The sequence below is a fragment of the Leucoraja erinacea genome, chromosome 34, assembly GCF_028641065.1.
Source record: "Leucoraja erinacea ecotype New England chromosome 34, Leri_hhj_1, whole genome shotgun sequence".
Classification (NCBI taxonomy): domain Eukaryota; kingdom Metazoa; phylum Chordata; class Chondrichthyes; order Rajiformes; family Rajidae; genus Leucoraja; species Leucoraja erinaceus.
The window spans coordinates 19,661,740-19,676,839 of record NC_073410.1 but is presented as its reverse complement, the minus strand read 5'-3'; the positions used below and the strand labels follow the sequence as shown (position 1 = coordinate 19,676,839).

General features: G+C 43.9%; 1 protein-coding gene across 2 annotated transcripts in view; it reads left to right on the top strand.

The window, feature by feature from the left end:
• Window positions 1-15,100, top strand: part of bms1 (BMS1 ribosome biogenesis factor) — a 120,737-nt gene that overhangs the window by 70,497 nt on the left and 35,140 nt on the right. For both annotated transcript variants that reach the window (XM_055661955.1, XM_055661957.1), the window contains exons 14-16: window positions 4,739-4,812; window positions 7,589-7,768; window positions 8,744-8,932. In XM_055661955.1, coding sequence (XP_055517930.1) covers window positions 4,739-4,812; window positions 7,589-7,768; window positions 8,744-8,932 — 443 coding nt within the window. The remainder of the gene's footprint in view (window positions 1-4,738; window positions 4,813-7,588; window positions 7,769-8,743; window positions 8,933-15,100) is intronic.

The window sequence follows — 15,100 nt, the reverse complement described above, 5'->3', positions numbered from 1 at the left end:
TGGGATCAGCTGTGCCCTGTGTAGCCGCCGCACCGGCCAAATCAATGCGGCCGAGCGGCAAGGCAAAACACAAAACAAACAGAGTCATGGACTCGGAGGAGTCCGACTCTGATACACCACGGGAGGCCAGCAACTGAGAGCGCTGGACCCGTATGGAACGGTGTTTGGAGCATTTGCTCCAGCGTGACCGGCTCCGCGATTTGGAGTCAGGCCACTGTGGGCCCTATATCAAACCCACAGCAGCACCTTTCCAAGGGCTGCATGATGTCTCCACCTTATCAGAGGCGAGCACCTCAAGTCAGTTCTGGGCTGACTTGGAAGAGGGGTCCGCGGAAGAAACAAGTGTGCATGGGGTGCAGGACAAAGACAACTTGCTGGATATGGTGGCAAACTTCATACAGCCAGAACAAACTGGGGCAAACCTGGAGCCAAAGCTTGCTGCCAGCATTGACTATATGTCACTGCACCAGCTACAAGAACAGGCTGTAGTGGATACGACAGGAAGACATATGGCACCAGGCAACTGCATTTCCCTAAACGTCCCAATTATTAACAGCTGCATCTGGAAACATATCGGACCAGGGGTCAGAAGCATGGACGTCAAAATCCAAAAAGTCCTAAAATTGCTGACTGCAGGAATAACGGCATTTGCCCGCACTGTGGACGACAGGGTTATGTCCCAAGATCAACAGGACGCGCTGGCACTGTTCTGCAATACGCAGCACGAATTAAACAGCATCAGAAAAAGTGCCATACAACCGACACTCAATCCTAAATTCGCGGGACTGTGTAAACCTGGTGCCACCAAACCATCCATTCTCCTGTTCGGAGGCAACTTGTCTAAGCAGGTAAAGGAGCTAGACGAAGAAGCAAAAACTTTAGGGTTAATAAAAGGAACAACCCACCCTGCAAAAACCCACCACAGCCTACGACTGCACCCTTGCGCACCCACCAGCGGAACTGGTGAGAGCTCGAGGGCACGGCACTCCAAACATGTCTTTTTTAGGCCATGGCCTAGGCCGGCCTTCCTGGAAAATGCGGGGAACCCCAACAACACCAGTAACCAACCCGAAAAACCAAGCACCAGCACAGCAACGGAAGAACTTCAAGAAGAAGTAGTCCTGCCACTGGTAACAATGGGGGTAGGTGGGTCTGGTTCCCCAAATAATATGGGAAGCATGGAGGTTGGGGGAAGACTATACTGGTTCTTGAATGCATGGAGCATGCTAACAACCGATACTTACGTCTTAAGCAGTATCCAGGGATATACCATAGAGTTTATACACGAAAACAGCCCTCCAGTCCAACATAAACCAAACCGAAAATTTGTGCTCTCTGATAGGGAGAAAACAGAAGCACAAGCTGAACTGGAACGGCTTTACATAAAAGGTGTAATTGAGCTAACGCAACACGAACCATTAGAATTCGTGTCCAATATATTTACCAAAACCAAAAAAGATGGTGGTTGTCGCATCATCATAGATCTGACAAAATTGAATACATTTGTACAATATATTCACTTTAAAATGGAAACCTTTGTTACTGCTAAGCAACTAATTTCCAAAGGGTACTTCATGGCTAGCATCGATTTAAAAGATGCTTACTATTCAGTACCCATACGAGGTGACCACAGATGTTACTTAAAATTCAACTGGATGGGACAACATGGCAATATAAAGCACTGCCAAATGGGCTAACATCAGCCCCCAGGCTGTTCACAAAAATCTTGAAACCAGCCCTAGCGTTTCTACGGAAACGCAACCACATGATTATGGCATATTTAGATGACATACTCATTGTGGGCATAACTTTGGAATTGGCCATACTAACGGTAACAGCCACAAAACAGTTGTTTGAACAACTGGGATTTATCATCCATCCAGTTAAATCTAAACTAACACCATCCACTACTATGGACTACTTGGGATTTACCATTGATTCAGTTCACATGACAGTGACACTACCTAAGGAAAAGGCCAGAGAAATAATGGAGGTATGCAGCAACCTCATTGACATCAGAAACCCATCCATCAGATTGGTAGCTAAAGTAATTGGTAAAATGGTGGCTGCTTTCCCAGCCATACAATTTGGACCCCTACATTACCAAAACTTACAGAGAGCCTAAATTCAAGCTCTAAAAATTAATGCAGGTCACTTTGACAGACCTATGAGACTACCAATCCAAGCCAAAACGGAATCAAAATGGTGGATAGATAACATCTGGCTTTGTTCCAACCCAATCATTGTCAGTAACCCTTCGATGGTACTACAAACCGATACAGCAAAATATGGTACACCGGATATCGATCTTTTCGCATCCAGACTAATCATCCAGATATCTAACTATGTTTCATGGGAACCAGACCCTGGGGCAGCGGCCACAGATGCATTTTCATTGCATTGGGGGAATGGTTTATTTACGCATTCCCTCCCTTCTGCCTCATCAGTCGGGTATTAAGGAAAATACAACAAGACTCTGCGTCTGGTATTTTGGTAGTACCCGATTGGCCTACTCAACCATGGTTCCCAGTGGTGCAAAACATGGTATTAGAACCATGTATTACAATCCCACACAGACCAGATCTACTACTACATCCCGTGACAGGGGATAGCCATCCAAGCCATAAAAGCTTGAACCTGTTAATTTGTAGAGTTTAAAGACACCGCTTCTACAACTGGGACTCACGGACCGAACAGCAAACATCATCTCGGCGGCCCAAAGAGAATCAACCAAGAAACAATATCTGGTCTACATCAGAAAGTGGGAAACGTACTGCCATAAGAACAAAATCACCAACAGAAATATCAACATCCCATCTGTTCTGGAATATCTGGCAGGCCTCCACTATGATGAGGGGCTCCGCTACAGTGCCATCAACAGCGCCAGAAGTGCCCTGTCGACATACCTATGGCAAGGGACAGAGCGTTACACGGTAGGGACTCGCCCTCTGGTAACAAAGCTCATGAGGGGAATATTTAACACAAACCCCCCAAAAACCAGGTACTCCCATATATGGGATGTAAGCATTGTCCTGAAAGCACTCAGGAACTGGTCACCAGCATCTACCCTGTCCCTATACAGACTAACGTTAAAAACAGTCATGTTAATGGCACTGGTCACGGCACAGAGGGTTCAGTCACTGCACAGACTGGACAACATGACCTCCTCACCTGACGATATTACGTTCCATATTTACGAACTAGTAAAACAGAACAGACAGGTATCAGCAGGCCTCAATATCCAGTTTAGGTCATACCCCGCAGATGACCGCCTCTGTATAGTTAAACATCCATCACTATACATGGAGAAAACAAAAATCCTAAGAGGCAATGAGAAGGGACTGCTGATCAGCCATAAGAAACCTCACAAAAAAGTGACGGTCCAGACGATCTCGAGATGGCTGAAACAGTTACTGACGCAGGCTGGGGTGGATACTAACGTGTTCAAATCTCATTCCACCAGGGCTGCAGCTACATCGGCAGCAGTACAACTGGATGTGCCCATGGACCAAGTCCTCGAAGCAGCAGGATGGTCAGGGGAAAGAACTTTCCAGTTATTTTATAATAAGCCAGTGAGGAAAACTGGAACATTTGCAGAAAAAAATTTAAATTCTGTAAATTAATTTAAAAACCCATAAATGGGGTTATAATTTGTGTTAATAAATTTTATGATTTCAATAACGAATCATGTGCAATTATGTTAACACTATTCCTCCCACAGTCAAGGCAGACGTGTGCATGGACTCGTTTCCACGGCATGAAATCACAGAGCTTTGAAATCTTCACGTAGTCACTCACGTGACTCCGAAGTAAAATAGTAAGATTAAACGAGAACTTACCAGTTTGAAGTTTGATCTGTATTTTATGAGGAGTTACGATGAGGGATTACGTGCCCTCCGCTCCCACCCTGATCATATACTTAACTGGTACCTCTTCTCTAATCTTACTATGTTTAGTCATTACAGTTATCTGTGAATTCACACCGCTGCTTTGAAGAATGACACGCATGCGTCCTAGCGGGCTTCTTCATGTAATCCCTCATCGTAACTCCTCATATAATACAGATCAAACTTCAAACTGGTAAGTTCTCGTTTAATCTTACTATTAAAATGCAGAAAAAATGTTGCCGGGACTGGAGGGCTCGAGTTATAAGAAGTTCGGAGAGGCGGAGCCTGTTTTCTCTGGAGCGGAAGCGGTTAAGACCTTACGGAGATTTGTAAAATCATGAGAGGCATAGGCAAGATGGATTTTCATTGTATTTTCCCGTGGGTAGGGGAGTCAACTAGAGGGCATAGGCATTAGATAAGATTGGAAGATTTAAAACAGACCTGAGAAGTAAGTTTTTCAACACAGTGGGTACAATTACAATCTTTAAATGACATTTGCACCGGTGCATGGAAGGAAAGAAGTTTGGGAGATATGAACCAAATGTAGACAAACGGGATTAGTTCAGTAAGCACCTTGAACTAGATTGCAAGTTGTACCAAACGGCCCGTTTCTGTGCGGTATTACTGACTACCTCATTGAAGGACTACATTGAACCAGATGGATTTTAATCATAATCCAGCAACTTCATAACTACTAGATTTTTATTTAATATTATTTATCTGAATTTAAAGTTCCCAGTTGCCCTGGTAGTATTTGAAAATATCTTCTGATTATTAGCAATCATCATAAAGTGATAATGTTACAGTCTCTTATACTTTGCAAAGTTTTTACACCTTCCATTTGTTTCCAGATTCTGTATATGGAGCATTCGAGGATTTAGAGACGGGAGAGGTTCATGAGGGGCAACACGAGCAAAGCCAGGAGGTTAGGGTTTAAGTATATTAAGATTAATCTTTTGAAAACAATGAAAATGTGTATGGGTGTATACACTGTTTTATTGTACGCAAGAAAATCAATGCATCTTCAATGTAGTCACGCTGGTTGATCAGGATATTTGATGGAGCTGGGCAGAGGAGATTCACCAGGATGTTTTGGGTGTCAGGGAAGAGGCAGGAGAATGGGGTTAGGAGAGATCGATCAGCCATGATTGAATGGCAGAGTAGACTTGATGGGCTGATTGGCAAAACTCTACTATCACTTATGATCTTATGTTTCCTGTGTTGGAGAGACTGGAGAGGCAAGGTCTGTTCTCCATGAGGTTCAGAGGGTAGAAACAAAGAACTGCAGACATTGGTTAATATGCAGAAGGATCTAAAGTGCTGAAGTAACTCAGCAAGTCAGGCGGCATCTCTGGGGAACATGGGTAGGGGATGTTTCAGGTTGAGACCCTTCAGGGTATCTTATTGAGGTCCATAAAGTTATGAGCGGTTAAATGCAGGAACGTTTCCCCATCTGAGAGGTAGATAAAACACGAGGATATGGATTTGGGGGAAAAGGGTAAAGATTCAGAGGGGATCTGAGGGGGATTGTTTCCACCTAGAGAGTCAATCAATCAATCAGATTTATTCATCACATACACAATAAAGTGCAGTGAAATGAACTTGCCAGCAGCAGTACAATTAAAAAAAATACACAATACACAATAAAAATGTAACACAAACATCCACCACAGCATTCTTCACTGTGGTGGAAGACACAAAGTACAGTCAGTCCTCCTCCATTTTCCCTCATGGTCTGGGCCATAACCTCTGCAGTCGCCGATGCAGGCGGCCAGATGTACAGGCCCTCTCATCTGGTAGGTAAGTCCCGTATCGGTGCTTCCCTACCGGAGACCATGGCTTCAGGATGACGTAGGCCACAGACCAGCGGTCGGAGCTCTTCAGGGATTCCCGGCAAGGGATCCTGCTCCGGATAGTAGGTAATTAAGTCCCCGCCGTGCCCGCGGCTAGAAGCTCCACAGACCGTGGTTTCAAGATGTTGAAGGCTGGCGGGTCGGAGTGGTGAATATCCAGAAAGTGCTGCCCAAGGCAGTGGCTAATAAGTGGTCATTGAATGCCTTGAAGAAGTTTCTGGGTGAATGCTGCAATCGCCTGGGTATGGGCCATGGGCGGGGAGATGAGATTAGCGCAGATAGATGGCCACTGGTTAGCATGGACTCCTTGGGCAGTGGCCTGTTTCCATGCTCTGACATGGTCTTTGTGAATGGATCATTACAGTGAAGTGGCCAATTAGTGCAGCATAGTCTAGGAAGAAGCATTTTGGGCTGAAGGCTTCAAAGCGGGAATTTAAGGTTAGGGAAATTTGAGGATGCGTGACTGTGGTAAGGGCAACGGTAGTTTAAAGATAAAGCTTGATTGATAGTGGGCTTTGAATGAGTTAGGAGAGCAGACAGTGGAATTTAAAGGCCATGGCTTAGCTCGGTTTGAGAACGGATTGTTTTAATAATAATTGTCTTCAGAGGCAAATAACGATCTCCATGTTTTCACAGGGTGTAAAGTGTAAAAGGAAATGACATGCAATGTCTTGCGTTGTTTGGGTCCCTTTTATCCTGTGCAGAAAGTACAAATTATGCCAATGGATTGATGACAGGAAGAAGATAAAAATAACTTTGGCATTTATCCCAAAGAAAAATGAAGTGGAGGGCTAAGGGTAGCTTTTGAGGGGATAAGTTGTGAATTGTTGTTTCTGTTGGTTTATTAATCCTACATGATGCAGCACATAGCTTGCTTGGTTCCCAAATACTTCTAAAGATTTTCCCATGCCCAGTCTAATTCCCATTCCCTTCCCTTGATTTTTGTTGTGCTGAACATGAACATCTGCCTATACATTAGCCATATCCTGTTATTTCCTTGACTTCCATATGCCTATCTAAAAGCCTCTTAAATGCCATGATCGTATCTGCCACCATCACCACCCCAGGCAATGTGTTCCAGGCACCCACTACTCTGTAAAAAGGAATCGCATTAAACCTTTCCCCTGTCACCCTATAGGTATGCCCTCTAGTGTTGCCTATTTTCCACCTGGGAAAAACATTCAGAATGTCTACACTAACTACTCCTCTCATAATTTTATATACTTCTATCAAATCTCGCCTCAAACTCCAACATTCCAGAGAAAATAATCGGTCTATTCAGCCTCTCCCTGTAGCTGAAACCCTTCTAATCCAGGCAGCATTCTGGTAAACCTCCTCTGCACCCTCTCCAAAGCCCCCATATTTCTCCTGTAATGGGGTGACCAGAACTCATGCGATGAATCACATGTGAAAGGCATGACATTTACATGTATTAATCCAATTAATGGAAGTAAAAGTTGGAAGTAGCATGTGATGACAAAGCCTATTTATCACCAATAATAGAATGGAACAGAAAGACTCAGCAAGTCATGCAGCATCTATGAAAATAGAAAGAGGATTAGCATTACAGATTAGTATCCTTTAAGCTGGTCTCAAGCCAGAATTATTTACTCTGTTCAGGATTCTCGTTGCTTTGGAGTATATGTTAACCTGCTTAATGTATGCCAACTTTAGTCTCAGTTTGCACATAAGGAGTTGATGTTGAAGTCTTGAACCCACGTCCCAGGGACCACCAGAACCGCAAACATTCATCACTGCCAGGCTTGCCGGTGGAAAGGCAAAAATTGAAACTCCTATACATATAACAATTAGTTTTAAAACTGAATCTAACGTTATTTGTCACACCAGGAAAAGGATATGTCAGATGACGAAGACAACAATGATCCCAGAAACCCAAAGGAGGAGGAAGAACAAATCAGGCGTTTGGCGAAGAAGCGGAAATTGAAGGAAATGTTTGACGTTGAGTATGACGATGGGGATGCCACTTACTTCAGTGATCTGAAAGATGAAATGCAGAAGCAAGCACAGGTACAAATACAGATTCAGATTTCAATTCTGCACCGGCTCTAATATGGCAAGTCAGGAATCAAACAATCAAGTTCATGGTAGTGCAGTGGTAGACTTGGTGCCTTACAGCGCCAGAGACCCAGGTTCAATCCTGACTCCAGATGCTGTCGGTATGGAGTTTGTACATTCTTCCTGTGACCTGTGTGAGTTTTCTCCGGGTGCTCCGGTTTCCTCCCACACTCCAAAGACGTGCAGGTTAATTGGCTTCGGCAAAAATGGTAAATTATCCCAAGTGTGTAGGATAGTGCTAGTTTACAGGAATCGCTGGTCAGTGCTGACTTGGTCGGCCGAAGGGCTTGTTTCCACGCTGTATTTCTCAACTAAACTAAACCATATCTAAATCATATCAAATCTTTTAGAATGCCTGATTTGTGCAGTTACTCTTTCACTGGCTATTCGAGTTTCATTGTTTTCATTACTCTGCCTCTTATTTAAAGGTTTAACCTTTTATTAGTTTCCTGATCATTGAGCTCTGGTTCCTTGTAGTTTGATTAAATTTGAAACATTTATTCTGTACTCATTCCCTACTGCAATCAAGGCAGGCCGTAATATCCACAACACGTACCATCATTCAAGTTTACATGCGAATCAAGCGGCAATGGTGGTGGTGCTCACCTAGAAGGGTGGTTTAGTTGATTAGTACAGGTCAGGGGTTATGGGGAGAAGGCAGAAGAATGGGGTTAGGAGGAAGAGATAGATCAGCCATGTTTGAATGGAGTAGACCTGATGGGCCGAATGGCTAAATCTGCTACTATCATGTGAACTGTGAGCCACAGAAAATGCCCCAACAGCGAGAGTTGGTGATTCTGACGTACGTGACATCCGATATGTAATGGTTCATAGAATGTAATCCTTACGCAGGTCGGGGAGTGCCTGTAATCTCTGCACTATCCAGCATCTTGTTGCTGCTTCACATTATTTATTTTCCTCTCAAAGCTTAATCGGGCAGAATTTGATGACCAAACTGACGAGACCCGGGTTCAGTACGAAGGTTTCAGACCTGGAATGTACGTGCGAGTTGAGATCGAGAACGTACCCTTTGAATTTGTCACAAACTTCGACTGCCATTATCCGTTAATTCTCGGCGGCTTGGGAAGCAGCGAAGGAAACATCGGATATCTGCAGGTAATACTCACCATTATCACCTCGCAGTAAATATAGACATGGGAAGAAACTCCGAGGTGATGCACATGTGTTATCAAACGAGTTGAATCAGAGATAAAGGTGAGATAACGGGGCACAATTAGTAGGTCTGTTATGTTAAGGCCTTTATCTGTCGGGGTATTGGGAGAAGAGTCAAGATGCAGCCAAATGAAGTCTTAAAAGTGTGGACATTGCAGGGTGTTGGGACAGTTGCAGAATATGGGGCTGAGGCAGTTGGAGGGGCAACAGACAACAGTGGGCCAATGAGTCTTGAGCTGGTTGCACACACTTCGAGAGATGACAAAGTGGAGGTGGAAAATCAGTGAAGGAGTTTAAATGTCGATGAGGAGTTTAAAATGGAGGCATTGTTAGGCAACTAACTGAGGTCTTTGGGCACTGGCATGACGGGTAAATGGCATTTAATGCCAGATAGGGAATGGGCAGCACTTATAAGTGGAAGACAGACACAAAAAGCTGGAGTAGGTTAGTGGGTCTGACAGCATCTCTGGAGACAAGGAATGGGTGATATTTCGGGTCGAGACCCTTCTTTAGACTGATGTCGGGAGTGGGCGGGATAAAGATCGAATGTAGTCGGAGACAGTAAGACTGGTTGGAGAACTGGGAAGGGGAGGGGATGGAGAGGGAAGGCAAGGGCTGTTTGAAGTTAGAGAAATGAATGTTCATACTGCTGGCGTGTAAGCTGCCCAAGCAAAATATGAGTTGCTCAGCACCAACCGGGGGGGGGGGAGGGGGGTAGAAATGTCAACGTTTTATAGCAACAAAACTGTTAAAGGTAAAACCATGGCAATCTTTAATTGATTTGTCAGACGGGAGTGGCAAAAGATCTACAATGAGAACAAACATTGCTCAGTGCTTCTCGGGCTCCCACTCACAGAACAAAGGCGAGTTAGCATAATTATACATTTTTCTTATCAGTAAAACACTCCTACCAAGTCTGAATATGGCTCGACTGAAGATTCTGTAGCCTTTCAGAATATAAGAGAAGCTGGGTCCAAATCAAGCTCGTCCAATAAGTTATTACTTATCTCCGGAGCGTCAGGTATTTTTTTTTTTCAATCTTGACTTCTTTATGGCCTTGAAGAAGCACATGTTGTTACTGCAGGATTGCATCTTAATTTCTTTATTGAAAAGACAACCTGTCTTCCATATTGTGTGCATATAATTTACAAAGTCATTCAGACTTGGCACCAAGCCATTCTTTAGTTCGACTAGATCATGCTTTTGTAGACGAACGACTCCATTTTAGATTTGACTATCAGCTCTTTCATTCCTTCCTTTCTATCAAACATGATAACATTCACAGTCCTCGGGCGGTAGACACAATGGTCCCAAGCATTAGAGCAATGATGAGCAGAATGATAGAGCCATAATGTATCACAGTACCCCAAAGTCCACCAAACCAATGGTATGGCAACCAGTTCTCATTCTCTTCATGCTGCTCTTTTATGTGTTTCTTAAGTCCGTCAACTCCTCTGTAAACAGCACAGCAACCGTTATACTGACATCAATACACGGGGGGGAAATCGTCCCTTTCCTAGTTTGACTTTGGTTTCCGGCCACGTTTTGTCCAGATTGTTTCTTCACATCCTTAATATTGCACTGCTTAACTGGTAACCTACTCTTCTTCTTCCAATATGGTTGAAAAGACTCATCTGAAGAACCATTCTTAACTTTTATTTCTCTATCATCTTCACTTGATAAATACCTTTCAGAAAGATCATTGGATTCCAATCCATCCGCAGCATCATTTCTGAGAGAACAAGATGCTTCATTGCCATATAACCATATAACAATTACAGCACGGAAACAGGCCATCTCAGCACTACAAGTCCGTGCCGAACATCTTTTTTCCCTTAGTCCCACCTGCCTGCACTCATACCATAACCCTCCATTCCCTTCTCATCCATATGCCTATCCAATTTGCTTTTAAATGATACCAACGAACCTGCCTCCACCTCTTCCACTGGAAGCTCATTCAACACCGCTATCACTCTGAGTAAAGAAGTTCCCTCTCATGTTACCCCTAAACTTCTGTCCCTTAATTCTGAAGTCATGTCCTCTTGTTTGAATCTTCCCTATTCTCAAAGGGAAAAGCTGATCCACATCAACTCTGTCTATTCCTCTCATCATTTTAAAGACCTCTATCAAGTCCCCCCTTAACCTTCTGCGCTCCAGAGAATAAAGACCTAACTTATTCAACCTTTCTCTGTAACTTAGTTGTTGAAACCCAGGCAACATTCTAGTAAATCTCCTCTGTACTCTCTCTATTTTGTTGACATCCTTCCTATAATTGGGCGACCAAAATTGAACACCATACTCCAGATTTGGTCTCACCAATGCCTTGTACAATTTTAACATTACATCCCAGCTTCTATACTCAATGCTCTGATTTATAAAGGCTAACAGGCCAAAAGCTTTCTTTACCACCCTATCTATATGAGATTCCACCTTCAAGGAACTATGCACGGTTATTCCCAGATCCCTCTGTTCAACTGTATTCTTCAATTCCCTACCATTTACCATGTACGTCCTGTTTTGATTTGTCCTGCCAAGGTGTAGCACCTCACATTTATCAGCATTAAACTCCATCTGCCATCTTTCAGCCCATTCTTCCAAATGGCCTAAATCACTCTGTAGACTTTGGAAATCCTCTTCATTATCCACAACACCCCCTATCTTGGTATCATCTGCATACTTACTAATCCAATTTATCACACCTTCATCCAGATCATTGATGTACATGACAAACAACAAAGGACCCAACACCGATCCCTGAGGCACCCCACTAGTCACCTGCCTCCAACCCGACAAACAACCATCCACCATTACCTTCTGGCTTCTCCCATTCAGCCACTGTTGAATCCATCTTGCTACTCCTGCATTTATACCCAACAGTTTAACCTTCTTAACCAACCTTCCATGAGGAACCTTGTCAAAGACCTTACTAAAGTCCATATAGACAACATCCACTGCTTTACCCTTTAACTTTGCCGTTTTTTTCACATTTAATGGTTGAGTTGCATCTTGTACCTGAATGTTTTCCCAAGAGCACTCTGTATATTCAGGATTATATCCTTCTTCAGTGGGGATTCCCAGTTGTCCACATCCACCAACCATGAGTGGCTCCACTGTATGTGCAAGGCTGAAAGTCTGCTAATACTGGGACAGGTTGATTCTTCGCAATATTATCACTCGCACCATTTTCAGTCACTGCTCCATTCCAAGGTGAAAGGGTTATTGAACCATCCAGAACTTCCTCCATTGAGTCTTTATTTCTACTGGATGGGCACTGTCCCTCATTCAAAACAACGCTGTGACTTGAATGCATGTCCAGGATGCAACTGTGGCCCTCTGTTATCAGAGTTCTGAACAGTCCCTCCAATTGACTTTGACTCTGGAACTGAATAAGGGGCGTCAAATGGAATAGTCGAGGACGGAGTTAAAGGGAAAGAGAGTAAAGGGATGGTGAATGTGTCCAGAATTAACGGGAAAGGAAGCTCACAAAGGGATAGGAGAGTATGGCCAAGTGTAATAGGGATTGATGTGAATGGTGAGATGCATAAGAAATTAAAAGTATTGTATATGAATGCGCGAAGTATAAGAAGTAAAGTAGATGAGCTTGAGGCTCAGGGAGAGGTTGATAGATATGACATTGTTGGAATTACTGAGATGTGGCTGCAGGAGGATTGGGCCTGGGAACTTAATATTCAGGGTTATACACCCTAGAGAAAGGGCAGGCAGGTGGGCAGAGGAGGGGGGGGGGGCAGCTCTGCCGATGAGGGAGGGTATTCAGCCCATTGCGAGGGAAGACATAGGGACTGACGAGGTAAGAGTCACTGGATTGAGTTGAGGAATTGTAAAGGCAAGATGACACTATAACCATATAACAATTACAGCACGGAAACAGGCCATCTCGACCCTTCTAGTCCGTGCCGAACACATATTCTCCCCTAGTCCCATATACCTGCGCTCAGACCATAACCCTCCATTCCTTTCCCGTCCATATAACTATCCAATTTATTTTTAAATGATAAAAACGAACCTGCCTCCACCACCTTCACTGGAAGCTCATTCCACACAGCCACCACTCTCTGGGTAAAGAAGTTCCCCCTCATGTTACCCCTAAACTTCTGTCCCTTAATTCTCAAGTCATGCCCCCTTGTTTGAATCTTCCCTACTCTCAGTGGGAAAAGCTTATCCACGTCAACTCTGTCTATCCCTCTCATCGCTTTAAAGACCTCTATCAAGTCCCCCCTTAACCTTCTGCGCTCCAAAGAATAAAGCTCTAAGTTGTTCAACCTTTCTCTGTAACTTAGTTGCTGAAACCCAGGCAACATTCTAGTAAATCTCCTCTGTACTCTCTCTATTTTGTTGACGTCCTTCCTATAATTAGGCGACCAAAATTGTACACCATACTCCAGAATTGGCCTCACCAATGCCTTGTACAATTTTAACATTACATCCCAACTTCTATACTCAATGCTCTAATTTATAAAGGCCAGCACACCAAAAGCTTTCTTTAACAACCCTATCTACATGAGATTCAACTTTCAGGGAACTGTGCACAGTTATTCCCAGATCCCTCTGTTCACCTGCATTCTTCAATTCCCTACCATTTACCATGTACTTCCTATTTTGATTTGTCCTGCCAAGATGTAGCACCTCACACTTATCAGCATTAAACTCCATCTGCCATCTTTCAGCCCACTCTTCCAACTGGTATAAATCTCTCTGCAGACTTTGAAAATCTATTTCATTATCCACAACCCCTCCTATCTTAGTATCATCGGCATACTTACTAATCCAATTTACCACACCATCATCCAGATCATTGATGTACATGACAAACGACAGTGGACCCAACACAGATCCCTGTGGCACCCCATTAGTCACTGGCTTCCAACCTGACAAACAACCATCCACCATTATTCTCTGGCATCTCCCATTCAGCCACTGTTGAATCCATCTTGCTACTCCACCATTAACCTTCAATTGAACTACAATTGAACCTTCTTTAACCAACCTTCCGTGTGGAACCTTGTCAAAGGCCTTACTGAAGTCCGTATATACAACATCCACTGCTTTACCCTCATCAATTTCCCTAGTAACCTCTTCAAAAAATTCAAGAAGATTGGTCAAACACGACCTTCCAGGCACAAATCCATGTTGACTGTTCCTAATCAGACCCTGTTTATCCAGATGCTTATATATATTATCTCTAAGTATCCTTTCCATTAATTTCCCCACCAATGACATCAAATTAACAGGTCTATAATTGCTAGGTTTACTCTTAGAACCCTTTTTAAACAATGGAACAACATGCGCAGTATGCCAATCCTCCGGCACTATTCCCGTTTCTAATGACATTTGAAATATTTCTGTCATAGCCCCTGCTATTTCATCACTAACTTCCCTCAATGTCCTAGGGAATATCCTATCTGGGCCTGGAGACTTATCCACTTTTATATTTCGCAAAAGTATCAGTACTTCCTCTTCTTTGAATCTCATAGTTTCCATAGCTACTCTACTTGTTTCCCTTACCTCACATAATTCAATATCCTTCTCCTTGGTGAATACCGAAGAACACCTCCGCTCGGTCCGCAATAACCTAGCTGACCTCCCGGTGGCTCAGCACTTCAACTCCCCCTCCCACTCCGTCTCCGACCTCTCTGTCCTGGGTCTCCTCCATGGCCACAGCGAGCAGCACCGGAAATTGGAGGAACAGCACCTCATATTCCGTTTGGGGAGTCTGCACCCCGGGGGCATGAACATCGACTTCTCCCAATTCTGTTAGTCCTTGCTGTCTCCTCCCCTTCCTCAGCTCCCCTGCTGTCTCCTCCCACCCTCCAGCCTTCCGGCTACTCCTCCTTTTCCCTTTCTTGTCCCCACCCACCCCCACCCCTGATCAGTCTGAAGAAGGGTTTCGGCCCGAAACGTTGCCTATTTCCTTCGCTCCATAGATGCTGCTGCACCCGCTGAGTTTCTCCAGCTTTTCTGTGTAACCACCGAAGAAAAGAAATTGTTCAATATCTCCCCCATCTCTTTTGGCTCTGCAGATAGCTGTCCACTCTGACTCTCTAATGGACCAATTTTATCCCTCGTTATCCTTTTGCTATTAATATAGCTGTA